At 38.4% G+C, this 25,952-nt stretch overlaps 2 protein-coding genes across 3 annotated transcripts in view; one reads left to right on the top strand and one right to left on the bottom strand.

The window, feature by feature from the left end:
* Positions 1-25,952, top strand: part of LOC129416763 (hyaluronan-binding protein 2) — a 304,383-nt gene that overhangs the window by 185,323 nt on the left and 93,108 nt on the right. The gene's annotated exons all lie outside the window — the stretch shown is intronic.
* LOC141349179 (attractin-like protein 1) overlaps positions 1-25,952 on the bottom strand; it is a 226,123-nt gene that overhangs the window by 121,619 nt on the left and 78,552 nt on the right. For both annotated transcript variants that reach the window (XM_073873146.1, XM_073873147.1), the window contains 3 exons: positions 23,512-23,699; positions 19,129-19,335; positions 16,406-16,598 (listed from right to left, as the gene is read on the bottom strand). In XM_073873146.1, the coding sequence (XP_073729247.1) occupies positions 16,406-16,598; positions 19,129-19,335; positions 23,512-23,699 (588 nt within the window). The remainder of the gene's footprint in view (positions 1-16,405; positions 16,599-19,128; positions 19,336-23,511; positions 23,700-25,952) is intronic.

Here is a 25,952-nt window from a genome sequence, read left to right as displayed (position 1 = left end):
ATTTATAAAGGGAACATTGCTTTGTTTTATAAGTCTTAATATTTTTTGGCGTATGCCATTTTTGGCTTTTGTGCATACGTAAGGATCCTATGTATAGTTTTATAAATGAGACCCCAGGTCTGCCATTGGTAAGACAAACAAAGTGATTTAAACAGAGCATTATATTTACAGTTTATCCAAAGAGGTTTACAACAGTGAGGAAAACAATAAAGCAAGCAAATCCAAAGTAATTAGATAGTTTAGGTTAGTTTATAACTATACCATTCTACAAATTATAATAAAAATCACTCACTTTACTTACATGCATTTTATTTACAACCTTAAACGATGTTCAAACAAATTACGCCTATACATATAGGTGGTCATAAATCAACTTGCATGGGATGTATCATAATGGTCTGTCTTTTACTCAACAACTGTCTAAGATTGTGGATGAACATTGATGTGTGGATGATATATATAACATGTAATCTGATGTTTCTCTAGTTAAGCAAACATTTATGTAGTTGGCACTTGGCACAACAAGAGAAGACCACCACAGACGTTCACTGGCAGGTAAACAAGTTGAGAAAAAAGAGGGAGACGGAGAGAGAGAGAGAGAGAGAGAGAGAGAGATCAGAGTCATGTTGTTTCCTTCCGAATGTCATCACGAAGAATTATTAGTGTCACGTTTTGTCTAAATCTCTCGGGACAAACAAAGCATTTTTAAATCAGACTGCAAATGACATTTTCACAGTCTGTTAAACTCGCAATGCTATCATGTCTATACGTGAGACTTTCACAAGGAACGCAACCTCCCCGAAGTTGCCACCTCCTCCGTTTTGTCTTTGCAACTTATTGTATTTTACTCCCATTCAAAGTCACTCTACATCAATTTTGTTACAAGGGCTAAGACGTGCTCCCCAAGCAGCCGACGCTGCCTGTGTGTTGTTGGTTGACCTTTTCATTTCAAAATAAATTGAGTTTTGTGCTATTACATTTAGACGGCAGACGGATATGTATTCAAACAATGTACCTGACATTCAGAGCCCTGGACAGGCAAGGGACACACTGGAAAGGATCATTTGATTTACATTTTTGCTGCCACTGGGGGTTTACCACTTTGTTGTAAAGTAATATAATGCTACCCAAAGTTCTCTAAACCCCTCAGTAATGATGTCCCTCCCTTTAAGAAGTTTGTTCATGTGGGATGAAAAACGTATGCAGCCGAGACCAGATCCCATCTAATGGGTCCTCAGACAGTATTGAGGTCAAAAAGTATCTCGGGGTTAATAGCAAGGGCAGATTCAAAAAGGAATGAAGAGTGTCATTAAAAACAGGACAGAGAATCTCTGAGGGAATGATATCACAGTCAGTATGATACTCAGAAGCTAGAATAAGAACGATTAAGTTTTTAAGGGGACATTTCACAATACTTTTTTAAGATGTCAAATAAATCTTTGGTGTCTCCAGAGTACATATGTGAGTACTTCTGACATCAGAGTACTTCTGACATCACAAGGAGAGCCAAATTTCAATGAGCTACTTTTTCACAAGCTTGTGAAAAATGGTTTACCAAAACTATGTTACTGGGTTGATCTTACTCACATTTTCTAGGTTGATAAAAGCACTGGGGACCCGATTATAGCACTTAAACATGGAAAAAGTTAAATTTTCATGGTACGTCACTTTCATGGAATTCACTTTCGTATCCTTCGTGGCAACTTTGAGTAATGCTGCACTGCGGGATTTGCTGTAATATGATTCCATATTGTTTACATGCAAGGCAATTCCATACATTGCGCTTTACACGCAACACCGTTCTTATGAGCGCTGCGTTGTTTACACGGAGACGCGAGCTCGCGCACATGGACGCCATATGCGATGTGCTTTTAAAGTTCATACGCTTACAGAAACGCGTTTAAAACAGAAGCTAGACGATAAGGGGATGGGTATCTGAAAACAGCTTTTTATATAACTAATCGCTGCAGATGTATATCTGAGATGTTCTGAATTTAGTTTAGGTAGATGATAGTTTATAATGTAGTATGAGTGATATTTACCCATCAGTTATGTATGTAAGGGTATTTCTGTGGACAATTTATGCTAACAGCTGTTCATAACTCTCTTACAGGTCTGCATCTCTCTCATCAGTACAAAACTATGAAGTGGAAAACACTTTTTGGACATAAAGTTATATGGTATCATGAGCTACATGAAGTTTAAAGCTATGTTGTTTATCAGTTTCTTATACAAGTTAAGTTTTTAAATAGAGTTTGTTTCCAAATAAACTGAAAATGTCCTACTGACCTTCATTTCTATTTTGATTATATTGTTAACTTAAGTTAATAAACCTCAAACAAACATGTATACATTTGTCCTCACATTCTTTACTGTAGTTCGCTCTCAGATTCCTGCCTCATTATGCAACTCATTATGCGAGCCTTTTTTAGCAGCCATATCACCCTGTAGCCCAAGACAGCTTGCCCACTGAAGCTAAGCAGGGCTGAGCCTGGTCAGTACTTGGATGGGAGACCACCTGGGAAAACCAGGTTGCTGCTGGTAGAGGTGTTAGTGAGACCAGCAGGGGGTGCTCACCCTGTGGTCTGTGTGGGTCCTAATGCCCCAGTATAGTGACGGGGACACTATACTGTCAAAAAAAGCACCGTCCTTCGGATGAGACGTTAAACCGAGGTCCTGACTCTCTGTGGTCATTAAAAATCCCAGGATGTCCTTCGAAAAAGAGTATGGGTGTGCCCTGGCATCCTGGCCAAACTTGCCCATTGGCCTACTAATCATCCCCTCATACTAATTGGCTATATCACTCTGTCTCCTCTCCACTAATAAGCTGGTGTGTGGTGGCCGTTCTGGCGCAATATGGCTGCCGTCGCATCCAGGTGGATGCTGCACATTGGTGGTGGTTGAGGAGATTCCCCCATTCATATGTAAAGCGCTTTGAGCACTGGAAAAGCGCTATATAAATGTAACGAATTACAATTTTTTTTATTATAATTTTTGTTTGCTAGCTGTCAATCAATCCTTCTCGCATACGGCCCCTCTAAACTAAAAGTGTCTTACAATTTCTAAATCAATATATTGTTTTATGTGAATAAGTAGGCAGGATAATTTTCACATCATTTTAAAGAAAAAACTCTAGACTACTAGTTTCTGTTTAGAAAAGTCTTGTTAAAACATGTTTAGTATGGGTTTTGTGGACTTATATCAGTGACTTAAAAATTTAGCTTTTTCAAAAACCATGCATAAACATTATTCTCTCAATAATACAAACATGAACATACCTGTTGCTAATATAATATTGTAGCCCAGTTTGTGCTGAACGCAGTGTTATGACACACTTGCCATTATTATGTTTTAAAGCAAACGGAAAAAAGACCAAATGTAAGAGCATGTCAGAACCTCTGACAGTGTCCTAAAATGGTCCGACCCCAGAGGGTTAACTTAAAAAGATTTTTATTGACAGAAATATTAGTGATAGAACAGAAAGTTGGCAGTACTTTCGCTAACAATTGTGTTTTCTGATAATCTTATGGCGCACATACACATCTTATTATGAGTTTATCTCTAAAACTATACCACATAACAAAAAATTAAATCTGACCTATTCTGTAAAATGTTCTGCACATGTTCTTTTATGTTTCTGATCCAGATTTCCATAACAGATGTGCTAGGTGAACTCTCCACCCAAAAGCACTGCTCTCCTGCTGCATTATTCACAGCCAGTACAATGATTCATTTCAATGCGTTGTTCATTTGGTTCATCACAGAGGTGTTTCATTATTACAAACACGCTTTTCATTTCACCTCGTCTCTCTTTTCATTTTTGTGTTTTGGCAAAATGACTAAAGGATTATCTTTTTGCTAAAGACACCTACACACTCATCACATATGCAAATCTATACAAAACATTTTCAAAACAATCCTAAAGAGTGTCACTTTGCTACTTTTAATAACCGCACGGTTGAGTCTTTACACAGATTCAGCACAAAGTTTTACAAACAGGCATTATACTGTAATTTCAAAATGAAATTTTAAAATAAGTCTCAATCCTAATTAAAAAAGTTGCTAGTGGCACTAGTTCAGATATTATACTTTCTGAAAGCCAGTTTTACGAAGACATTATGTCAAGTCTCCAGAGGCGATGTGTGTTTTTCATAACTTACAGACAGGCTCATTATTAGCACTGCAGATTATCCCTAAAATATCAATGTGAATCTATTGTTTCTTTCTGAAACGTTTATTACTAGTACCAGATTTACAAATTTAAATTTATATTAAAATCTCTCCTTGCCATGTTTGACCTAAAACGAACAAAGATAAATCTTTGCTGAGATTAAAATGACAACATATTTGTCACCTTGCACACAGAGTGCAGCTAGTATTAGCGGTTTGAATGGTTTGAAATGAAAAAGAAAAGATAATCTAAGATTTTTAAGAGAAATACTGGTATGTTTTGCAATTGCAGGCTTATATGTGGGCTTTTTTTTTAGGATTATTAGTGTTTAAAGTGATAGTTCACCCAAAAATAAAAATTCTGTCATCATTTACTCACCATCATTTTGATCTTAACCTGTATGAGTTTCTTTATACTATTGAATACAAAAGAAGATATTTCGATAAATGATGGTAAGCACTGACTTCCATAGTAGGATAAAGAAATACAATGGAAGTCAACTGTGTGGTTTCCATCATAAAATATCTTCTGGGTCATTCTACGGAAATGTCAATTTTTCTGTCCCTAGCCTTTACAGAAATATTACACTTGAAAAACACTTTAGGGTTACAATTTTTTTTAAAAAACAATTTTTTTTTTGAAAAATTGAGCCATCAATGTACCAAATATTTGACTTTTATTAATTAACTAGAAAATGCACTTCCAGAGGAACCGCAAAAGTGTGCTTGCTCTGGTGCGTTCACTAATGTGATTTGTGAAATGTAAAATTTTAGAATGTTTTTTATCTTGTGCATCCTCGCATTGGAGTCCCAAGTTCATGTACAAAGTTTGGTTTCAATACGTGAAAGCGTTCCTGAGATATAAACTACCTCCTGTTTGGCGGCGTAAAATTTGAGAAAAAAATTTGTTCTTTTGATGTTGTGCATCCTCACATTGGAGACCCAAATTCATGTACAAAGTTTGGTTTCAATATGTGAAAGCGTTCCTGAGATATAAACTACTTCCTGTTTGGTGGCGTAAAATTTGAGAAAAAAAAATGTTATTTTGATGTTGTGCATCCTCACATTGGAGACCCAAATTCATGTACAAAGTTTGGTTTCAATACGTGAAAGCGTTCCTGAGAAATAAAGTACTTCCTGTTTGGCGGCGTAAAATTTTAGAAAAAAATTTGTTCTTTTGATGTTGTGCATCCTCACATTGGAGACCCAAATTCATGTACAAAGTTTGGTTTCAATACGTGAAAGCGTTCCTGAGATATAAACTACTTCCTGTTTGAATTCCAAGCACCACAGAAGTGCTCGTCCCCACAGTCATGTACAGGGGGAAAATGCTTTATTTTGAGATCAAAAACAGTGTTATCTTCCATTTAAATATACAAATGTGTCCATAACTATCAAATATATGATGTAAACTACATTTAAAACAAAATGCTAAATAAATATTATAAAATATATAATGAATGTAGTGGTCCCCTGGAGTTGTGTCACTGGTGTTACCGTTTAACAAAAAACTCTTATTTTTAAATAAAAAACCACACTGATGACATCACTTGACTATCTTCTTTCAATTTCCTGAAGATCTATGAAGAGAAGCCCATGATAAGTCCACTGTCTCTTTTCAGTTATCAGAAATCTTTTCATTTATCTCATGATTTCATATGAAGCCTTTAGTTTAAAGGTATAGCGGAAGATTTTCCCGAATTATTTAAAAGAACCGCCCCTCCGTATTTTTAAAAAAATGCACACGAAACTCTCTACGCTCTGTTTACAAGTTGCTGTCGGCATGTTTACCGTGTCTGTGCGGTTCGTGACTCGTGCCAGGGCTAGCATCGCTAGAGCCCTGCAAGCCCGTCGGGGCCCGATGGGGCCCGACAGGTTAAGCCCATTTGGGCCGGGCTCGGGCCGTTTTTTTTTTTTTACAGACCGGGCTCGGGTCGGGCTCGGGCTTATTTTAACGTCTCTCCTCATTGTGTGTGTGTTTGCGTGTGTAGCAGAGACAGTGCGCATCTGTGGCTTACATTAATGGGTTTATCCTTTAAACGTTACTTTTGCTACGTTTACTCCTTTCATTTACACACCACCGTTTTCGACCCTCATAAACGGATTCGTTCGCAAAAGCTGCAGACCCTGTTTTAGTTTGAGAACTCAAGACGTTGCGCTGCAGTGTAAATGAACGTAGATGGAGTCTTATGTAAACGAAAAGCTCATGTTAATGTGACAGGTGCTGTCAGTGACAGCGCATCATTTTCAAAGTAAAAATTATTTTTATTCAGGTAAATGGAGGTTTGCAACGGAGGTTTTGCAAAAAATAGTAAACATCTATACCAACCAGCTATTATAAACGCTATATCAGATTGTTTTATGTATCCTTATAGATAATGTCTGTTTTATATTTATGTTTGAGTATTGTTAGGTTTGAATATTGTTGTAATGTTGTTGTTGTTTTGTTTAAATTTAGTTAGCTTATTACGAAAGATAGACCGTAATTTTAAACGCCAAACGCTTTGTAAAGATTAATTTGAAGGGAGAATTGTAATGGGTCAGACATTATTTTCGAGTTTAATTTAAGTTTTTCTTGCTACTTTAAAATGAATTTCGTTTCATATAATTTGTCTCTTAATTTTAATCGATGTTTTGTTGATAAGTTTTGTGAATATAAATGAATAAAAACAAAAAAACCAACGTCATATTAATATTTAATGCTCGTTTAGCCGATTGCGCTTTTTGCTATAGCGGAGGACGTGCACGGACCTTGCACACACTTAAAAATTAACGCCATACTAATTTTTATTTATTAATTGCACACTAAACAGCGACAGGTAGGGAAGATAAGTTATTCAGTGTTTTTCTGAAGAATACAGTCAGTTCGTACAAAAATGTTCAAATGGACTATAAGATCATAAGTATAAACTGAACAATGAACTATTAACTCCCTACATTAAAGCAATAAGCATTTCTGTAGGCTAAAGCTATACTTCACCTCTTATTACGCATCCGAGAGAGAGAGAGTGCGCATCAAAGAGCGCGCGCGTCAGATAGAGCTTAAAAGTGATTGGTCTCGGGTCAGGTCGGGTTCGGGCTGAAAAAATTGCATGCATTGTCGGGCTGGGGTCGGGTAGGGCTTGAACACTTCGGGCCAGGGCCGGGTTAGGGCTGGAGTTTTTGGCCCGTGCAGGGCTCTAAGCATCGCTAATCATAACTTACATCAACTTTACTAGCAGTGATTTTAAATGGATTTCTCCAAATAGCATGACAAAATGTACCTTTCCTGTAGAAACTTCGCGTGGGAAGCCCAACCTGTCCTTTTAGCTCACGCCAGCAGCCAGCGTGTGAAATAGTCTCCCATAAACAGTCTGGTCTTGTTTCTTTCTTTATAGTCCTTTCTCTTCTTGTCATACAATTCGTAGACACTTTTCCTCTTGCGACCCTCAGACATTTTGAAAAAAAAACACAGCGAGAACGCGAGCTTCAATGAATGGTTGAAACCGTAGCACAACACACATACACGTGAAAGTGCGCATGTGCAGAAAGCGAACCAAGAGGCGAGCACGTACGACGGTTATACGTCAACATATAATCAGAATGATTGACATCTGGGATGACCAATAACAGAGGTGATCCACCCGGAAAACGAAAATCTTCCGCTATACCTTTAAGTCACTGGTATGACCTCCTTTAGGGTTTGGGAATTGCAAAAAACTAGAATACAAATGGATTCAACTACTTAATTTAGTGAATATACAATGATTGACAACATGTGGTTTGATACTTTGCAATACTTTGCAGCAGCAATTTTGTAAAATGCAGTTTTCATGAAAATTGTCACTGGTGTTACTGTCACTGGTGTTACCTTCCTTATGGATAACACCAGTAAAGATCAGTAACATCAGTGACTGGTGATTTGTTGTGTCACTGGTGTTACTGTGTTTTTTTTTTCTTTTATATTAAATAAAATCTTTCACATGTGACATGATGGAAATTTTAAATGCAATGAATTCTGCTACACTTCAGAATTAAGCTTTAAAGCTTAAGGTAACACCACTGACAAAAGTCTTTAAGTACATGCACACAAAAAATTAAAAATCGTTAAGCTGTCATTTATGTGTACTCATAAAGTGAAAGAGTAATCTAATAATGTGGTCTAAGTTTAAATGTTAGAAAAGAAATACATTTTAAGACATCTTGACATACCAAAAGTCGACATTTCCGTAGAATGATCTTCTTTTCTGTTCAAGAGAATCAAGAAACTTTTACGAAAATATTTCCTTTGCCTGTAAGCCAGACTCTATGGAGAAACATAAGGACTCCTCCAGCAATATTCTTCCATCAGAGAGCTGACCTTAATGATGTTTATAGTTTGACAGATTGTCTTTAGGAAGCACGGCCATCAGCATCCACGTTAACAATGCACTAGAGGCCTTTAGTCTCTGCAGTGCAGATACAAATCAATGACTAGCACATCCACAGAGAAACAACTGTAATATCTGTGTATCTATATAATAGCAATTGAAGAAGAAGATTTTGGTCCGAGGGTTTTAAGGCCAAGAAAGACTTTCAACTTCAGGAGATGATGCAGACAGGCAATTCTGTCTGTCAGGTTTTCTCTTGCAGTGTTTTTTTCTCAAGAAATATGTTGGTTATTAAGCATTATGCCTCTCAGTTGGACTGCATATCTATTTTTCATTCTTGTCCCTGACGCAGGCAGCGCTACTCATTTACACTGCATTAAAATGCCAACACCAGTGCATCTTACCACAGTGGAAAAGAATGATTCCATGCCTCCACAAACTTGCTGATGACTATACAAGGTAGGCCAGCGTCAGCTACTCCTAAGGCCCTTCTTAGAAGACGATTACCATCAGTCATCTGAGAAATTCTGGCGTAAGTTTTTCTTGTGTTGGACCAGATCATATCTCTCATGTGGAGAAATATGCTCTGCAAATCTACTTATAAGGAACTAGAGGAGCTGTTAAAACATAAGTTGGCTGAATAGAAATCAAAATAGTCTCAGATTCAGACAGTAAACTTAGACCCTTTAGACTGATTTCTATCCCATCTTGCAAGCCGAAATTAGAAGTATTAACTGAAATAACAAGGTGCAATCTGATTGGCTGGCTCTATGTCATGTCCTGGAGTAAAGAAAAACGTGTGTTTTATAAGTTCAATTATATCTGTGAAATAATCAGAACATATCACTTATGTATATATATATATATATATATATATATATATATATATATATATATATATATATATATATACAACACACTTACCTAAAGGATTATTAGGAACTCCATACTAATACTGTGTTTAACCCCCTTTCGCCTTCAGAACTGCCTTAATTCTACGTGGCATTAATTCAACAAGGTGTTGAAAGCATTCTTTAGAAATGTTGGCGCATATTGATAGGATAGCATCTTGCAGTTGATGGAGATTTATGGGATGTAAATCCAGGGCACGAAGCTCCCGTTCCACCACATCCCAAAGAGGCTCTATTGGGTTGAGATCTGGTGACTGTGAGGGCCGTTTAAGTACAGTGAACTCATTGTCATGTTCAAGAAACCAATTTGAATTGATTCGAGCTTTGTGAAATGGTGCATTATCCTGCTGGAAGCAGCTATCAGAGGATGGGTACATGGTGGTCATAAAGGGATGGACATGGTCAGAAACAATGCTCAGGTAGGCCGTGGCATTTAAACGATGCCCAATTGGCACTAAGGGGCCTAAAGTGTGCCAAGAAAACATCCCCCACACCATTACACCACCAGCCTGCACAGTGGTAACAAGGCGTGATGGATCCATGTTATCATTCTGTTTACGCTAAATTCTGACTCTACCATCTGAATTTCTCAACAGAAATCGAGACTCATCAGACCAGGCAACATTTTTCCAGTCTTCAACTGTCCAATTTTGGTGAGCTCATGCAAATTCTAGCCTCTGTTTCTTATTTGTAGTGGAGATGAGTGGTACGCGCTGGGGTCTTCTGCTGTTGCAGCCCATCCGCCTCAAGGTTGTGCGTATTGTGGCTTCACAAATGCTTTGCTGCATACCTCGGTTGTAACAAGTTTTTCCCTTTCCACACCATTCTTTGTAAACCCTAGATATGGTTGTGCGTGAAAATCCCAGTAACTGAGCAGACTGTGAAATACTAATTGCTTAAATCACCTTTCTTTCCCATTCTGACATTCAGTTTGGAGTTCAGGAGATTGTCTTGACCAGGACCACACCCCTAAATGAATTGTAGCAACTGCCATGTGATTGGCTGATTAGATAATTGCATTAATGAGAAATTGAACAGGTGTTCCTAATAATCCTTTAGGTGAGTGTATATGTGACCAGTTACGGAAAGTAGGGACACAAGTCGGATCTGGGGCATTTTGAGGTATTCACAGATTCTGAAATTGTAGTTTCTAAGCTTTCCAATGATGTGTAACACATGGAAATCTGATAAGATTTGGATAAGTTGTGGCCATTTGAATATAGGAACTCAGAAATACTCAAACCGAGAAAATCAAGACGAAAGGGACTCTTCTTTCCAACTGGGGGAGACAACAGGGCCGGGTCTACAGGGGGGCTGGGAGGGGCATAGCCCCCCCAGATTTTCCTGCTGCCCCCCCACAAAATGTCCAGCCAACCATAAAATAACAGAGTCTCTTTAAACAAAAAACATCTTCTGTTGGCAAACGCTAGTGTTTACGGCTCCCGTCCACTACTGTCTGATTAGCTTATACAAGTTTTGAAGGTCTTTTCAGCAGTATTTAACTCACAGGAAAAGTACTACTTTTCTCTATGACGGTAACAAAAAAAAAACCCGCATCTTTAAAATATATTTCAGAAACAATGCAATTTAGTATTACATAAACGTAATAACACAAAACATATTAAAATGAAACTTTTTTATAGTAAAACATGCCCAAAATAGCCCCTTATCCTTTCTTAGACTCACCTCATTATTTATTCATTTAAATACAACAACCAATGGCAAGTCTTCAGCAGCATTTAATGTGTTTGTTTTAGACATAGTTCTGTTTATTAAAATTAGAATAGTAGTTTGGTTGTGGCATACTATATAGTAGATATAAATGCTATAAGACAGTTATACAGTAAATATACAGCATTGTAACAGCTGAGCATTGCGTGCAGTTTTAAAATCAAATTTTTGCGGTTTTGTCATCGTCATTCATCAGCTCATTCAGCTTGCCTTTGAGAAAAACTTGAGAAATCAACTGACTTTTAAGTTCAAGAGGAGCTGTCACTCCGCAAGGTCATCGTAAGGTAAAGCGTTGTATTTTATAATGTTGCGCTGTATTATAATATCTTATTTGCAATGTTATGAACAAAGCAGTGCGATTTATCTTTGTTCTCATCGCAAATCACACTTACAGTATTTTAGGGCTTGTGCTTTTGTCTGGTGCTGTTACAGGATAACCTTTGACGAATTTGTCATGCATGTCAAATTGCTTTCATGATGTTTCAAAAAAAAGATATTTTAAAGCGTTGTTTTTTGTTGTGATATCTGAGGTTGCTTCAGCAGCATGATAGGGTCAGGAATTAATAAAAATATAGCTTATCACATATCATATTGAAAATGCATTATTTTAAATGAAGAAAATGTTTGAGAAGTGGAAATAAAGTGCCTAACAAGTGTTTATTTAGAATAAAGGCATATATTGAGTAGGGTAGGTATAAGAATGGCTTTAATTTATCTATTTAATAGTGAAAAATAAATTAAATGCAGTGTTGTACACATTAATAAAATATAGCTATATGTACAGCTTTGCATTCATATCACCTGCTTGCATGATTTCCTTAACTGTGACTTAATGTGTAAAACTACACTAAGTGTAATCATTATAACATTATAAATCTAATCGGATCTACTTTTAAAATTTGAACGTGCAAAAGGACATATAAATGGCCCTTTACTATAAGACATATGCAAAATAATATTGGATTGAAACATCCATAATTTTAGTGTATAAATCATTTTAGTCGAGAAATGGCTGCCCACCCAAAAATCCTGACTGTCCCCCCAGTCCAGCAAGCCTAGTACCGGGCCTGGGAGACAATAGGGCTCATTTACATCTCATTTAGCTAAGCCATTCCCTCTGTAAAGCCGTTTTAAGATACAGATGTTCTAGCATGATATGTAGTATTTTATGACCAAATAACAACATGCAAAAATAAACATGACTCTTTTTACCTTTGTGGGGATCACAAGTCGAATCCAGTCTGTTTCAGATTATCCAATGACCATTTTTTTCCACAAATGCGTATAATCCGTGAAATATAGATTGTTTACATCAGATTTCGCATGAATGTCTGGTAATACAATATAATATACAGTCTGAAGACTATTTACATCGTAGCATGTAAGGGTATATGAGATTACACTCCGTTAAACACATGAACCCGCCTTCAAAGTTTGTATTTAAAATAGTGAGGTATTATAATAGATCATCCAAACAGCGCCGTCGAAAACGTGACGTCCTTTAGAGATGTTACCAATCGCTCGCTCGTTCCTCCATCAGCCAATACCTTCATGGAAAATATTGATAGACAAAGCATGTAGCCAATTATATAAGGACACAACGATCTCTATGTAACTTCTGTGTGTTTGGACTCATGCTGCGCTGCAAGAACTGACATAGAGATGACGTCAAAGCACCGCGAGAGCGAGTCGAAATTAAACTACTCCATAAGATTTCTCGAAGAGCTCTCGCGGTACTTTGACGTCATCCGACTGCGGCACTGCATAAAGTCAGTGACGCGGCTGATGTACGATGCGGCTGACTGTTATTTGTTCCGCCCCAGCTTCTTTTATTTTTCTTTTGTTTTGTGCGCCCGAGCTTTACAGTCTGGGGAGATGCACGCTATAAGTTTGAAAAAAAAAAAACTTAGCAAACATGTCTAAGGGACAGAGCAGCCATGTCCCTACAGTCACGTGACTTCACGCTCGAGCCGGAAGAGAAGACAATGCTGAATAAAGTCGTAATTCTGCTATTTTTGGACCAAACTATATTTCCGATGCTTCAACACAATCTTACTGACCCACTGATGTCACATGGACTACTTTGATGATGTTTTTATTACCTTTCTGGACATGGAAACCATACATAGATTTTCAATGAAGGAGATAGAAAGCTCTCGGACTAAATCTAATGATAAAACAACTTAAACTGTGTTCCGAAGATGAATGGAGGTCTTCCGAGTTTAGAACGACATAAGGGTAAGTCATTAATTACATTATTTTCATTTTTGGGCGAACTATCCTTATTTAGTAGTCACGCTGTTCCCTTTGGGGGCGGAGGCGAAAACACATGCTTATACAGTATGTAAATATACACACAGACAATGACGCCCCCCGCTGCACGCCAGAATCTCCGGAAAAACAAGCCTATTTTAACCGCAAAATGTACGCTTTTAAATATACAAAAACTGCTATCCCAAACATGGAGAGGCTTCTTCGTGATCTCAATGTCACGGTTAATCCGTGTCATGTCTTGTCTCTGTTCCGATTGTTATCACCTGGACATTCATTGATTAATTAACTGCCTCATCACACCTGTTTGTCATTTAGTCTGTGTGTATATATACCTCTGTCTTCTGTTTGCTCACTGCTGGATCATTGTCATTGATACCCTGTCTGTTCCTGTGTTCATGTTCCTGTGTTCCTGCCTTCACCATGTCTGCCCTCGTGTTTTTATTATTAAATGTTATTTATTTTGAACCTTGCGTTTGCGTCCTGTCCTTACAACCCTTCCGTTTTGTGACAGAATGATCCAGCCAAACTGGACGCAGCAGGTTCACGGAGGGAGGCTCCCCCAGGAGTTTCATCGAGGGGGAGTAGTGACATCGGGGTTCATTCCCCATCAGCCCTGATGTCTCTTGGGGACCACCGTGAGCGATCGCTCGCTCCTGCGAGAGGAGGATCGGCCCAGGTGGTCCCCCAACGGTTGAGTCGTCGTCGACGGTCCCTCGGAGGACCACCATCCTGCTCGCAGGGGGATCCGGAACGGACCACGCCCGATCATTTCCCTGGGGTGGCTACCGAGGGTCTCCGTTTCCGCGAGGGGATGGGAGATGATTTCCGGGGGCATCTGATCGTCGACAATTCCCAGGAGGGGGGTAATTCGTCTGCCTCGGTTCTCGGAGCGATCGCTCCGGTTCTTCTGGCGCAGTCCGGCCAACCGTCCTGTTGGTCTCATCCCGGCGGCTGCCGGCTTCGCCAGGGTCCCCAAGCCCTCCACCCCTCCCTTGGACTCTCGCTACCAGACTTTGTTTTTGTTGTGTTTTATGTGAGTGTCTGGTAGCCACTCGTAGAGAGGAGGGTAATGTCACGGTGAAATCTGTGTCATGTTTTGTGTCTGTTCCGATTGTCGTCATCTGGACTCTTGTTAATTAATTACCTGCCTCATCACACCTGTGTATCGTTAGTCTGTTTGTATATATACCCCTGCCTGTTGTACGTGCACTTGCCGGATGATTGTCTCTGATGTCATGTTTGTTTCCAGTGTTCCAGTTGTTGTACTTACGTGCCCATGTTGTTTCTCGTTTTTGTTTTCATGTTATTTATATTAAATGTTGTGTGAACCCTGCGTTTGTGTCCTTGCTCCCGTTCCCGGTCGTGACAGAATCATCCGGCCAGTGAAGGACGCAGCGGGTTCGAGGAGGGAACACCCAGAACTCCAGACCGGGCTCGAGTTAGCCATCACCACGCCCGATTCATTCCCCGGGGTGGTTGCCGCGAAACATGAGCCGGGTTCTGGGGATCGTATTGGTTCCGGTGATTCCCCTGCTGGTCGAGTTGTCTGGGTCGGTTCCTGGGAGGTCCACCACTATGCTCGATTTGGGGCTCGAGAACGGACGCCACGCTCGATTTTTCCCCGGGTGGTCGCCACCGTGGAGGAGCCCCTTTCCCCGGGATGGTGGGAGTCGACTCCCAGGACGACCAGATCCCCGTCAGTTCCCAGGAGGGTGGAGTCTTCAGAGTCGGTACCTGGGATGGCCACTCCGGTTCTCCCGGCCGTGCCCCGGCTTCCTGCCCTGCCGGTTTCGCCCCGGTTTCCGCCGGCTCCGTCGTGGCCTCCAAGCCCTCCATCCCTCCCCTGGATCCACCCTACCAGACTTCCAGTTTGTTTTGTTTTGAGTGTCTGGTAGCCACTCATTAAGGGGAGGGTAATGTCACGGTGAAATTCGTGTCATGTTTTGTGTCTGTTCCGATTGTCGTCATCTGGACTCTTGTTAATTAATTACCTGCCTCATCACACCTGTGTATTGTTAGTCTGTTTGTATATATACCCCTGCCTGTTGTATGTGCACTTGCCGGATGATTGTCTCTGATGTCATGTTTGTTTCCAGTGTTCCAGTTGTTGTACTTACGTGCCCATGTTGTTTCTCATTTTTGTTTCCATGTTATTTATATTAAATGTCGTGTGAACCCTGCGTTTGTGTCCTTGCTCCCGTTCCCGGTCGTGACACTCAACTAACAGATTCTGCAATAAAACGAAAATCACAAATTTTGAAAAAAAAAAAACTTTGTTTCTCATTTTCTCGAAACTTGTGCTGCCGACTTGTGTCCCTGGTTTCCGTGACGGGTCACATATATATATACAATTTTAATCACAATATCTGCAATCTACAATATCCAGCAGTGTCTTCTTCACAACAGTTCATAGAGACCGACACTTTGTTGTTCAAGTATTAGTATTATCATTATTAACTTAATTTTCATATAACCTTATCACAAAACATCAAAAGATTAACAAAACAGGTTCTAATTGGGCACTTTCTGACAATTCTTGGGCAGAAAAAAATTCAATGAAGACCAGACTGCAAGTCTACAGTGTGAATAAAATCAAAATACCTTTTTTTGCAATTAAGCTCTTGTTTTCTGTGTGAGGCTGGACAGATGTCAATAGTTTATGGATTTTCCAGTGGAGGCCAGTCAGAGTATGACAGGACTTTATAGTGAGCTTGATATTTGCCTGTGTTATGAACTGAAAGCTCACAGCATCTGCTCGTACAAAACTCAATCTCTCAGGTTCACAACAGAAAGAAGAAACATGTGTGTGTGTGTGTGTGTGTGTGTGTGTGTGTTCCCTGTGGACTTAACTCTGCCAGGCTCTTAATGAGTGTGCGTGCGTGCATGTGTGCGCGTGCGTCTGTGTGTGAGTATTAGTGTCCGTGCATTTGTTTGTGTGTGCGTGCGTGCCCTTGAAGTGTGTTGACTCACAGCCACAGTCTCCAGTCTGCCACCCCAGACACTGGCCGTAGGGGAAAGAGATGACGTAAGCGTTCAAATCCACACAGCGCCTGGTGCTGGCACACCACATACACTCCATGGCCTGGCTGGTGCAGATGGCGCAGGTAGTCCGTAAGGCGCAGGGCATCTTACATGAGCGCACGCTGAGGTTTGGGTCAAGTGGGAATCACAGTGGTCAATATTGTTAGGCATTTTAGTTAAATTACATCATTTGACAATAATACAGAACTATCATGTCAAAAACAATAAAAATATTGAGAATCAAGACTTTTTGAATGATTGGAGTTCCAAAGTCTGACAGTCCTAGTTTTGTCCTGTGTCATTAATACGGACTACCGGCACATCCGGGAACTTGACTGAAAATTTCATCACCGCCCCTTTTTGGGGGGAAAAAAACAGACCTTCCATTGACTTCCATCCAAAATATCGGAACAAAGCAACGCCTCTACACAGCCAGCAGGCGTAAATAACGTATAAATCACTCAGATTAAACATGTTGAGTAATTATCTGTCCACCCTGCCTGCCATAGAGCTCGAAAGATACATTAACACATTTAATTTGGTCTATATAAAAACATGTCCCTTTCATTCTCACAGCGTCAAATTTGTGTAACAACGCCATCCAGTGATTGCTGGAAATATCGCTAAGCCAGTTAGTTGAATGACTCGGCGGAAAAGTGCACTCATTACTCTAAATATAAAGACATAATAAATAAATACGAAGTAACTTTCAAATACGAAGTAAAATCATTCACTTGCTTCCCTGTTGACTCGATGAGGTACAAGTAAATGTCCGGGTAAGACACCTCTGGCCAATAGGGAGCGTTGTTACACAAATTTGACGCTGGGAGAATGAAAGGGACATATTTTTATATTGACCAAATTAAATATGTTAATGTATCTTTCCCGCTCTATGGCAGGCAGCGTAGACGGATAATTACTCAACATGTTTAATCTGAGTGATTTCATAAGTTATTTACACCTGCCGGCTGTGTACGAAGGTTGCTTTGTACCGCTATTTTGAATGGAAGTCAATGGAAGGTCTAGTCTGATTTCCTCCAAAAGTGGGCGTGAACCTGTTCAGAGACATTCTATGACATTGCGCCGGTTGTGCGTATTATTACATTAAAGGGATTGTTCACCCAAAATAGAAATTTTTGTCATTATTTCTTAATGTTTTTATTTTGATGAACATAAAAAAAAGATGTTTTGATACATGATGGCAAGCACACAGCTGCCAGCACCAATTGACTTTCATAGTAGAAAAAACTATGGAAAATACTATGGAAGTCAATGGGTACGTCAACTGTGCTTACCATCTTTATTAAAATATCTTCTTTTGTGATCAACAGACTTAAGACACCCATAAAGGTTTAGGACAACATGACGATGAGTAAATGATGAAGCAATTTCATTTTTTCATTTTAGCTGTATTTAAAGGTGCCAAAGAATGCAGTTATACAATATGTTACATTGTTCTCTGATATCTACATACAAGGTTTATGGCTTTATTAAAGGGATAGTTCACCCAAAAATGAAAATTCTGTCATCAATTACTCCCTCTCATGATGTTACGAACCCGCATATATTTCTTTGTTCTGATGAACACAAAAAAATATACTATGAGAAATGTTTGTAACCAAACCGTTCGTGGACCCCCTTTCACTTCCATAGTAAGAAAAATAATACTATGGAAGTGAATGAGTTAACTCGCCAATGACGGGGTAAGAGTTAAGGGCAAAAATGATCCAGAAAGTTTTACATGTCCATTTACAACCCTAGGATTTGTCCCCAGAATGAAATGGTCTGGTATTACCTTATTTAAAAGGGTCATGAATAATAAGTTTGAGCTCTGATTGGCTGTTTCTCAGAGTGTCTCATTTCAGTAGCTCTCTGTGTGTGCAAACAGACCTTATGTTTGAGCCTGTATCAGATGAAAATACAGATTTTGAGGAACAATCAATTTTTCAAAGATTGGAAATGGACATTTCAGAGTGGTAAGTTTGTGTTTTTCAATTAAAATGAAAATGAGAATTTAAACTTGGAAATTGTTAGGTTTTTCCTAGACCAAATAAAATTTAGATTTTTAGATTTGTAATTGCTTATCATAATAAACTGTAGTTATATTAGCTGATAACTTTGTGAGTAGCATAATCATCAACTGCTGTTTATAATGTGTTAAATAGAAACATAATGAAAGTGTATATGTGTGTTGCCTCCTGTAGAGAAACATTTGAAATGAGCACAAGGAGATGAATAATGTAAATCAGAACTAAATACAAACAGAATAAACACAGAGACGAGAGGTGGAGAATTTCACATTAATTCATTCATTCATTATGCTCTTTGGATGTGTCTTTGGGGGAGTGTCCAACTCTCATTCAAGGCCTAATTTGTACTACTTCTAAGTCTTTATTCCAGGGTCTTTCCAATGAACAATAAACATACTGCAGCCAAGGCAACATATTGTAGAATTCAGTTCAGAATTCAGAAAGGTTTACTTTTTGTGTTTATTGTTTTACTTGGTCTTTTCCTTTGTGTTTATTTGCATGTCCGACAACCCCAAGTAGTAATGGCAGATACATAGACCATACATATCACATACTGTACATGTGTGCACACAAACCCATAAGCATGTGCATTTTGTAATTTTGAGTACAAATGTGCGCAACAAAATGCTACTCACCAAGTGGTTTTTGACAGATCAGCCCCTTAGTGTTGGCCGTGCAGCGTTTGGCTTTAAGACCGGCTACCTCAGCTCTTTCCAGGAATGCACAGAATCCGGAGTCACTTGGCTCCCCTGGTAACCACTGCAGTGTGCTGGCAGTAAATGGAGATCTGTCCTCCCACCCCCAATGTGAAACATTTATCTTCCTGAGACCCACCCATGGAGTTAGCTTCTGCATGAGAGAGTAAAAGTTTATAACAGTGCATTCTCAAGCACCACGTGTGCACCTGTGTTTACTTGCTCGGTTTTAAAGGTGATGGAGACAAAATTTGACATAAAGCTTGTTTAAATATATTCACAGGTATAATGTATTATCATTACCACATAAATCCTTTAGTTAGGAAAAAAGTCTTGACTACATTTTATAAACATGCTAAAGTGTGAATGCAATATATTTAGTGAAAAAGAAGCAAGGTGTTAATCTTCATCAAGCTGTGTATGAACTTAATTGAACTTGTTTTGCCATGTTATGGACGTCCACCTGGACATTTATCCAAAGCACCTTCATGGATTGCTGTTAATAAGCAGATCTTCTGTGACTTATAAATACACTTACTTTCTTTTACTGTCTTTTTAACAAAGAGACAATAAGCTAATCCAACTATATACAATAAGTAAGGGATAATGTAGAGGCAGCCGGTAGTTATCGAGAAATAAGCCCCAACAGTGTGATCAGGACCTGATGCGAAGCGTCTATCCAACCCTGCACTGCCATTTAGTGCAGAGATCAGCTCATTTGCATTTTAAAGGACACCAGTGTTGGGGAAAGTTACTTTTAAAAGTAATGCATTACAATATTAAGTTACTCCCAAAAAAAGTAACTAATTGCATTACTTAGTTACTTTTCATGGAAAGAAATGCTTATGTTACTTTTAGTTACTTTTGCGTTACTTTTTCTTGGCTAAAGCTTAATCTCTTTCAGGCCTTGCAGGTGTTTTTATGACTGAAAAGTTCTGCATTTAGAAATTGCATATTTCATCAAAAAATTTTAAGCTCTGGCCTGCCATCTCAGTTTCTGACTCAAACTGTTACCACACAGGCGCAGAGAGTGCATACGTTCAGTTTAATTCAGTACATATTTTTTAAACAAATTAATCAAACAAAAAAAGTAACTTGAGTTACTTTTCAAAAAATATTAATGTGTACATTTAAAAAGTAATGCATTACTTTACTCATTACTTCAGAAAAGTAATATTATTACGTAATGCAAGTTACTTGTAATGCGTTACCACATTTTTGCTCACACCTACAAAGTGGCACTTTTAACATTCTATAATAAATTATCTATGGGATATTTTTCTCATACATACTCTGGGGACACAAAAGATTTATTTTACATCTTTAAAAAAGTCTTGTGAAATGTTCCCTTTAAGTTATAAAAAGCCCCTATTTTCCTTTTTATTAATTTAAAAAAATTTGGTGTGTAAGTGTATGTTGGTACATGTAAACAATCTGCAAAGTTACAAATCCAAAGTCAGACCAGAGCTATGGTCTCTGAAATTGTCTTTAACGTCTTTAAGAAAGGATTAAAAAGTGATCATGAAAACTCATCAAAACAGAGCCCATGAACCATAAACTAGAACTAGGGATGCTCACATTTAACCGTTAACCGAAGGTAAGAATTTATGACCGATTAACATTATCAGTTAAAATAAAAAAATATTTGTTAATACATGGGGCGTGTCGTCATGAGCCGACAGACATTTCGCCACTTTTCTATCTATAATTTGTGAATGTCCTGTAAATGACACAAATGATTGCTGCCCTGACGGTCTGATAAAGTAATCATTTGTATGAGAAATCATTTGTATGCGTGTTTGGAAGCTGAACTGAGACGCGCGCTTGTCCCGGACAGACGTTCGCTGATGGCCTCTGATCCTGTCCATAACATGTGAGCGAAGCAGAGCGGCGTGACGCTCCGCTAAATATTCCGCTCTAATGTTCAAGCGCTCCACTCAGTCGCTCACCGCCCAAGCAAGCGCTCCGTTAACTTTCCGCTCACGCTAGCAAATAAACCAATTCCCACTCAGATCCCGCTTCGACATAAAAAATGTTTAAGTAAGCCTAATTGTCTTCTGTACTGACGTTCTTGGATAATTGCATTTAATTAAAGTATTAGCTGATAAATCGCAGTTATGTACAGTTGTGTGTTGGCTATTAGACCTAGTTTAACTGATACGGTGCTCCGGATATAATTCAAATTAACAAATTGTTTCCACGACATCCACGTTTTACTAATTCACAATTTTAAGAAATAATAAATGTAATAAGTAATTACAAAATATTATAATAATTAGTTTACCCTTATGAGAAAAAAAATTAACAAACTATACTATTATATAAATATATTATTTGAAAAAACTAAAATAAATTGAAGAACAATTTCTTAACAAGAAGGTTTTTTAAGTGCAAATTTACAGTGCATCAGTAAATACGGAACACAGCTGTGTCTTAAAGAAATTAAAATTGGACAGTATTTATGAACCTGTAAATGTACAAAACGAATGCAATACAGAAGGCCATGAGTATTTATTTATGGCATTTTCAATAGTATATTAGTAGCTAAATTAACGTGTATCTAATATAGTATGAAAACGAATAAATCATTATTTTGGCTAAATTCATCTGGATAGATCATTTTAGTCAGACTGATTTGTCAACATTTCAGAAGCTTAAATGCTATCTAAAACAACTTACATTTTATCCTGAGTGTTACTTGGCCGAAAATATGTAGAAATATAGCCTACGCGAGAGCAAATTGCAGAACAAAAATGTTTAGCTCACGCGGACCGAAAGAAAAGCCGTTAATTAAGCGGACTCTGTAAAATAGAGGACGTGCTGAATCAGTCGAGTCGGCAGATTATCATCAATGTTTATAATGTTCCACGCATGCTGTTGATGAAAACAAATTAATATCTAAATGTCCATGGAAGAGTCAAGTGTTCAGTCAGTTAATACTAAAGGCACCGGCGTTTTTGGCTGAAGCTTCCTCATCCACGGAGCGGAGAACTATAAAGGTTTTTATTTTAAGTGGTTTTAATGCTGATAGGCAATCAGTTATATTATGGCGCTTTGTATTTGTGTTGATCAGTTAGATTAAAGTAATTTTCATCTTTAAAACTGCATCTAGATGCAGACGACGCTACAGTTATTCTGTCATCTTAGTTTAATTTCTTTCATTTCTACACTGTAAAAAAAGTCCGTAAAAATGTCAATGTTATTGCAGCTGGGTTGCCAGTAATTTACCGTAGATTTACATTTATGTTATTTACCGGCAAGAGTTCGTTCAAAGTAAATAAATTTTAAACATTAACAAGACTCAATCTTTACAGAATAAAACCATAAAATAACAGCCTCATGCAAAGCATTCTGGAAACCAGAAATCATCATCAACCTTTTTCTGTTTTTTGCTTCAGATTTAGTTTCACAGAATGTTTTGCTTGATGCTGTTTTTTAGTTTTACTCTGTAAAGACAAAGACTTGTAAATGTTAAATGTTCATTTAACTTTGAACAAAATGTTGCCAGTAAATAACATCAATTTAAATCTACGGTAAATTACCGGCAACTCAGCTGCAATTTCTACGGATTTTTTTTTACAGTGTATATAAGGCTGGCGACTTCATTAAAACAATATTTGAACTCCATAACTTATTGCTATAGATTTTCGAACTATCAAATTACCAAAGGGCATACTGGGATGAGCGAGCGGTGCTGCGTGTTGAGCGAGCGGAGCGGAAACTTCGGAAATGCGCTCTGATGGAAATATTACCACTCCGCTCACATGCTCTGGTCCATAAACATCTCTCTTTTTGCACAAACGGAAAAGACGACGCAAAAACAAAACTTTCTGAAAAGCATCCTGCTTTAGAAATGACCACTGTGGTAGATGAAACGGAGACAATCTGCCCTTATTGGATATTATTCCTCTGGACTGATCGCGTGCTTTTTAATAAGGTAATGTTGCGTGAATATCTGATAATGTATGAATCCTGGTTCTGTTGTTGATGTGTCGCTGCTGTTTGCACGTTCAAATTAAATCTTTTGTTTTTACTAGTTCACAGACAACCGTTAACTGTATTTTTACTCAATGACAATTTCATATTAAAATCTTATCAGTTAACGGTTAATGTTCGGTTTAGAAGCTACGGTTGTCGGTCGGGAAAATTAACTGATATGAGCATCCCTAACTAGAACTACAGGATCTCATCCTCCTCTAACAATTCAAGCACTTATTTGCATTATGGTCTTTTAGTAACAGTTTTAGTAGCCGTTTTGTCATCTAAATGTTTTTAGTCAAAGATAAGCAGTCCAATATAAACCGCTACACAAAGTGAATATTTGACTTACCCTTCCCTGCAACTGATATTTCTGTAGCTCTTCCAGTATGAAGTCCACCTGTTTGCTTGAAGTTAAAGAAGCGATATTGCCATCCAAGCTCTTACATTTATGCTCAGCATTAACATAACTGATTTTACTGGAATTCAGCCTGAGACACATATCTCCAATCTGATTCCAGCCCTTCCCACACAGCTGTGCTGTAAACAGACAGAGAAATACAGTAGTGTAGTCCCAGGCTTCTGTCCAAACAAGGCCTAATTCACAGACAGAAATAACAATGCAAACAGACAAAAAACAAACCAGATAAATCATAGTAAATCCTGAAATAATAATTCATTAAATGAAAAACCCATGCTGCCCTCTGCGGACTGAAGTTATTATATATTTGTGACGACTGTTAGCCATAAACACCCACATTATTTACACAGACCCCATCAAAACAAGGGTTAAAAGACAGTCACAGTCAATTTAGAAACCACAAAGCACTAAAAATAATTTAAAAATAACAATCCCTCCTTTCAATTCAAAAGATCATGGGTATCGTTTAGGAAATTACCATTATGATCTAAGATAAAAGCTTCCATATGATGTACTGTTGGGAGAAACAACAATACATGAAAAGATCAGAGAGAAGGAAAAAAAAACTTTGGGATTTTTGACAGGATATATGCCATATATGCACTGACAGCTCAGCACACATGAATAATTATTGCCCCTCTATTTGGCCTACTAGTCACCTCATATATGATGTAGAGCCCTGCACGGGCCAAAAACTCCAGCCCTAACCCGGCCCTGGCCCGAAGTGTTTAAGCCCTACCCGACCCCAGCCCGACAATGCCTGCATTTTTTCAACCCGAACCCGACCTGGCCCGAGACCAATATCAATCACTTTTAAGCTCTCTCTGACGCGCGCGCTCTCTTTGATGCGCGCTCTCTCTCTCGGATGCGTAATAAGAGGTGAAGTATAGCTTTAGCCTACAGAAATGCTTATTGCTTTAATTTAGGGAGTTAATAGTTCATTGTTCACAGCTCATATTTATGATCTTATAGTCCATTTGAACATTTTTGTACGAACTGACTGTATTCTTCAGAAAAACACTTAATAATTTATCTTCCCTTACCTGTCGCTGTTCAGTGTGCAATTAATAAATAAAAATTAGTATGAAGTTAATTTTTAAATGTGTGCGAGGTCCGTGCACGTCCTCCGCTATATCAAAAAGCACAATCGGCTAAACGAGCATTAAATATTAATATGACGTTGTTTTTTTTGTTTTTATTCATTTATATTCACAAAACTTATCAACAAAACATCGATTAAAATTAAGAGACAAATTATATGAAACTAAATTAATTTTAAAGTAGCAAGAAAAACTTAAATTAAACTCGAAAATAATGTCTGACCCATTACAATTCTCCCTTCAAATTAATCTTTACAACGCGTATGGCATTTAAAATTACGGTCTCTCTTTCGTAATAAGCTAAATAAATTTAAACAAACAACAACAACATTACAACAATATTCAAGCCTAACAATACTCAAACATAAATATAAAACAGACATTACCTATAAGGATACATAAAACAATCTGATATAGCGTTTATAATAGCTGGTTGGTATAGATGTTTACTATTTTTGGCAAAACCTCCGTTGCAAACCTCCATTTACCTGAATAAAAATAATTTTTACTTTGAAAATGATGCGCTGTCACTGACAGCGCCTGTCACATTAACATGAGCTGTTCGTTTACATAAGACTCCATCTACGTTCACTTACACTTCAGTGCAACGTCTTGAGTTCTCAAACTAAAACAAGGTCTGCAGCTTTTGCGAACGAATCCGTTTATGAGGGTCGAAAACGGTGGTGTGTAAATGAAAGGAGTAAACGTAGCAAAAGTAACGTTTAAAGGATAAACCCATTAATGTAAGCCTCAGATGCGCGCTGTCTCTGCTACACACGCAAACACACACACAATGAGGAGAGACGTTAAAATAAGCCCGAGCCCGACCCGAGCCCGGTCTGTAAAAAAAAACGGCCCGAGCCCGGCCCAAATGGGCTTAACCTGTCGGGCTCCGTCGGGCCCCGACGGGCTTGCAGGGCTCTAATATGATGTACTGTCCAGCTGCACAGGCTGGATTTACATGTTTTCACTGTAGAGTTCAGACACTATGTGCTTCTCAGATAAAACTGTCGTATTTCTGTGTGTGTGTGTGTGTGTGTGTGTGTGTGTGTGTGTGTGTGTGTGTGTGTGTGTGTGTGTGTGTGTGTGTGTGTGTGTGCGTTAGGGATCTAACGATATTTCTCGGTACGATACAAAAAAAATGCCACAATGTTGCATCGTAGCATAATGGGGTTATTCATTCAATGATGTTCTTTTAATTTTATTCGTTGACCGGTCCACACGTGATCACGCAGTCACACAGACATCGACTGAATCACCTGCAGCTTAAAC

This window comes from Misgurnus anguillicaudatus, chromosome 11 (assembly GCF_027580225.2).
Source record: "Misgurnus anguillicaudatus chromosome 11, ASM2758022v2, whole genome shotgun sequence".
In the NCBI taxonomy this organism is placed as follows: Eukaryota; Metazoa; Chordata; class Actinopteri; order Cypriniformes; family Cobitidae; genus Misgurnus; species Misgurnus anguillicaudatus.
Note: the sequence above shows the minus strand (reverse complement) of the source record. Positions and strands in the feature narration are given on the sequence as shown.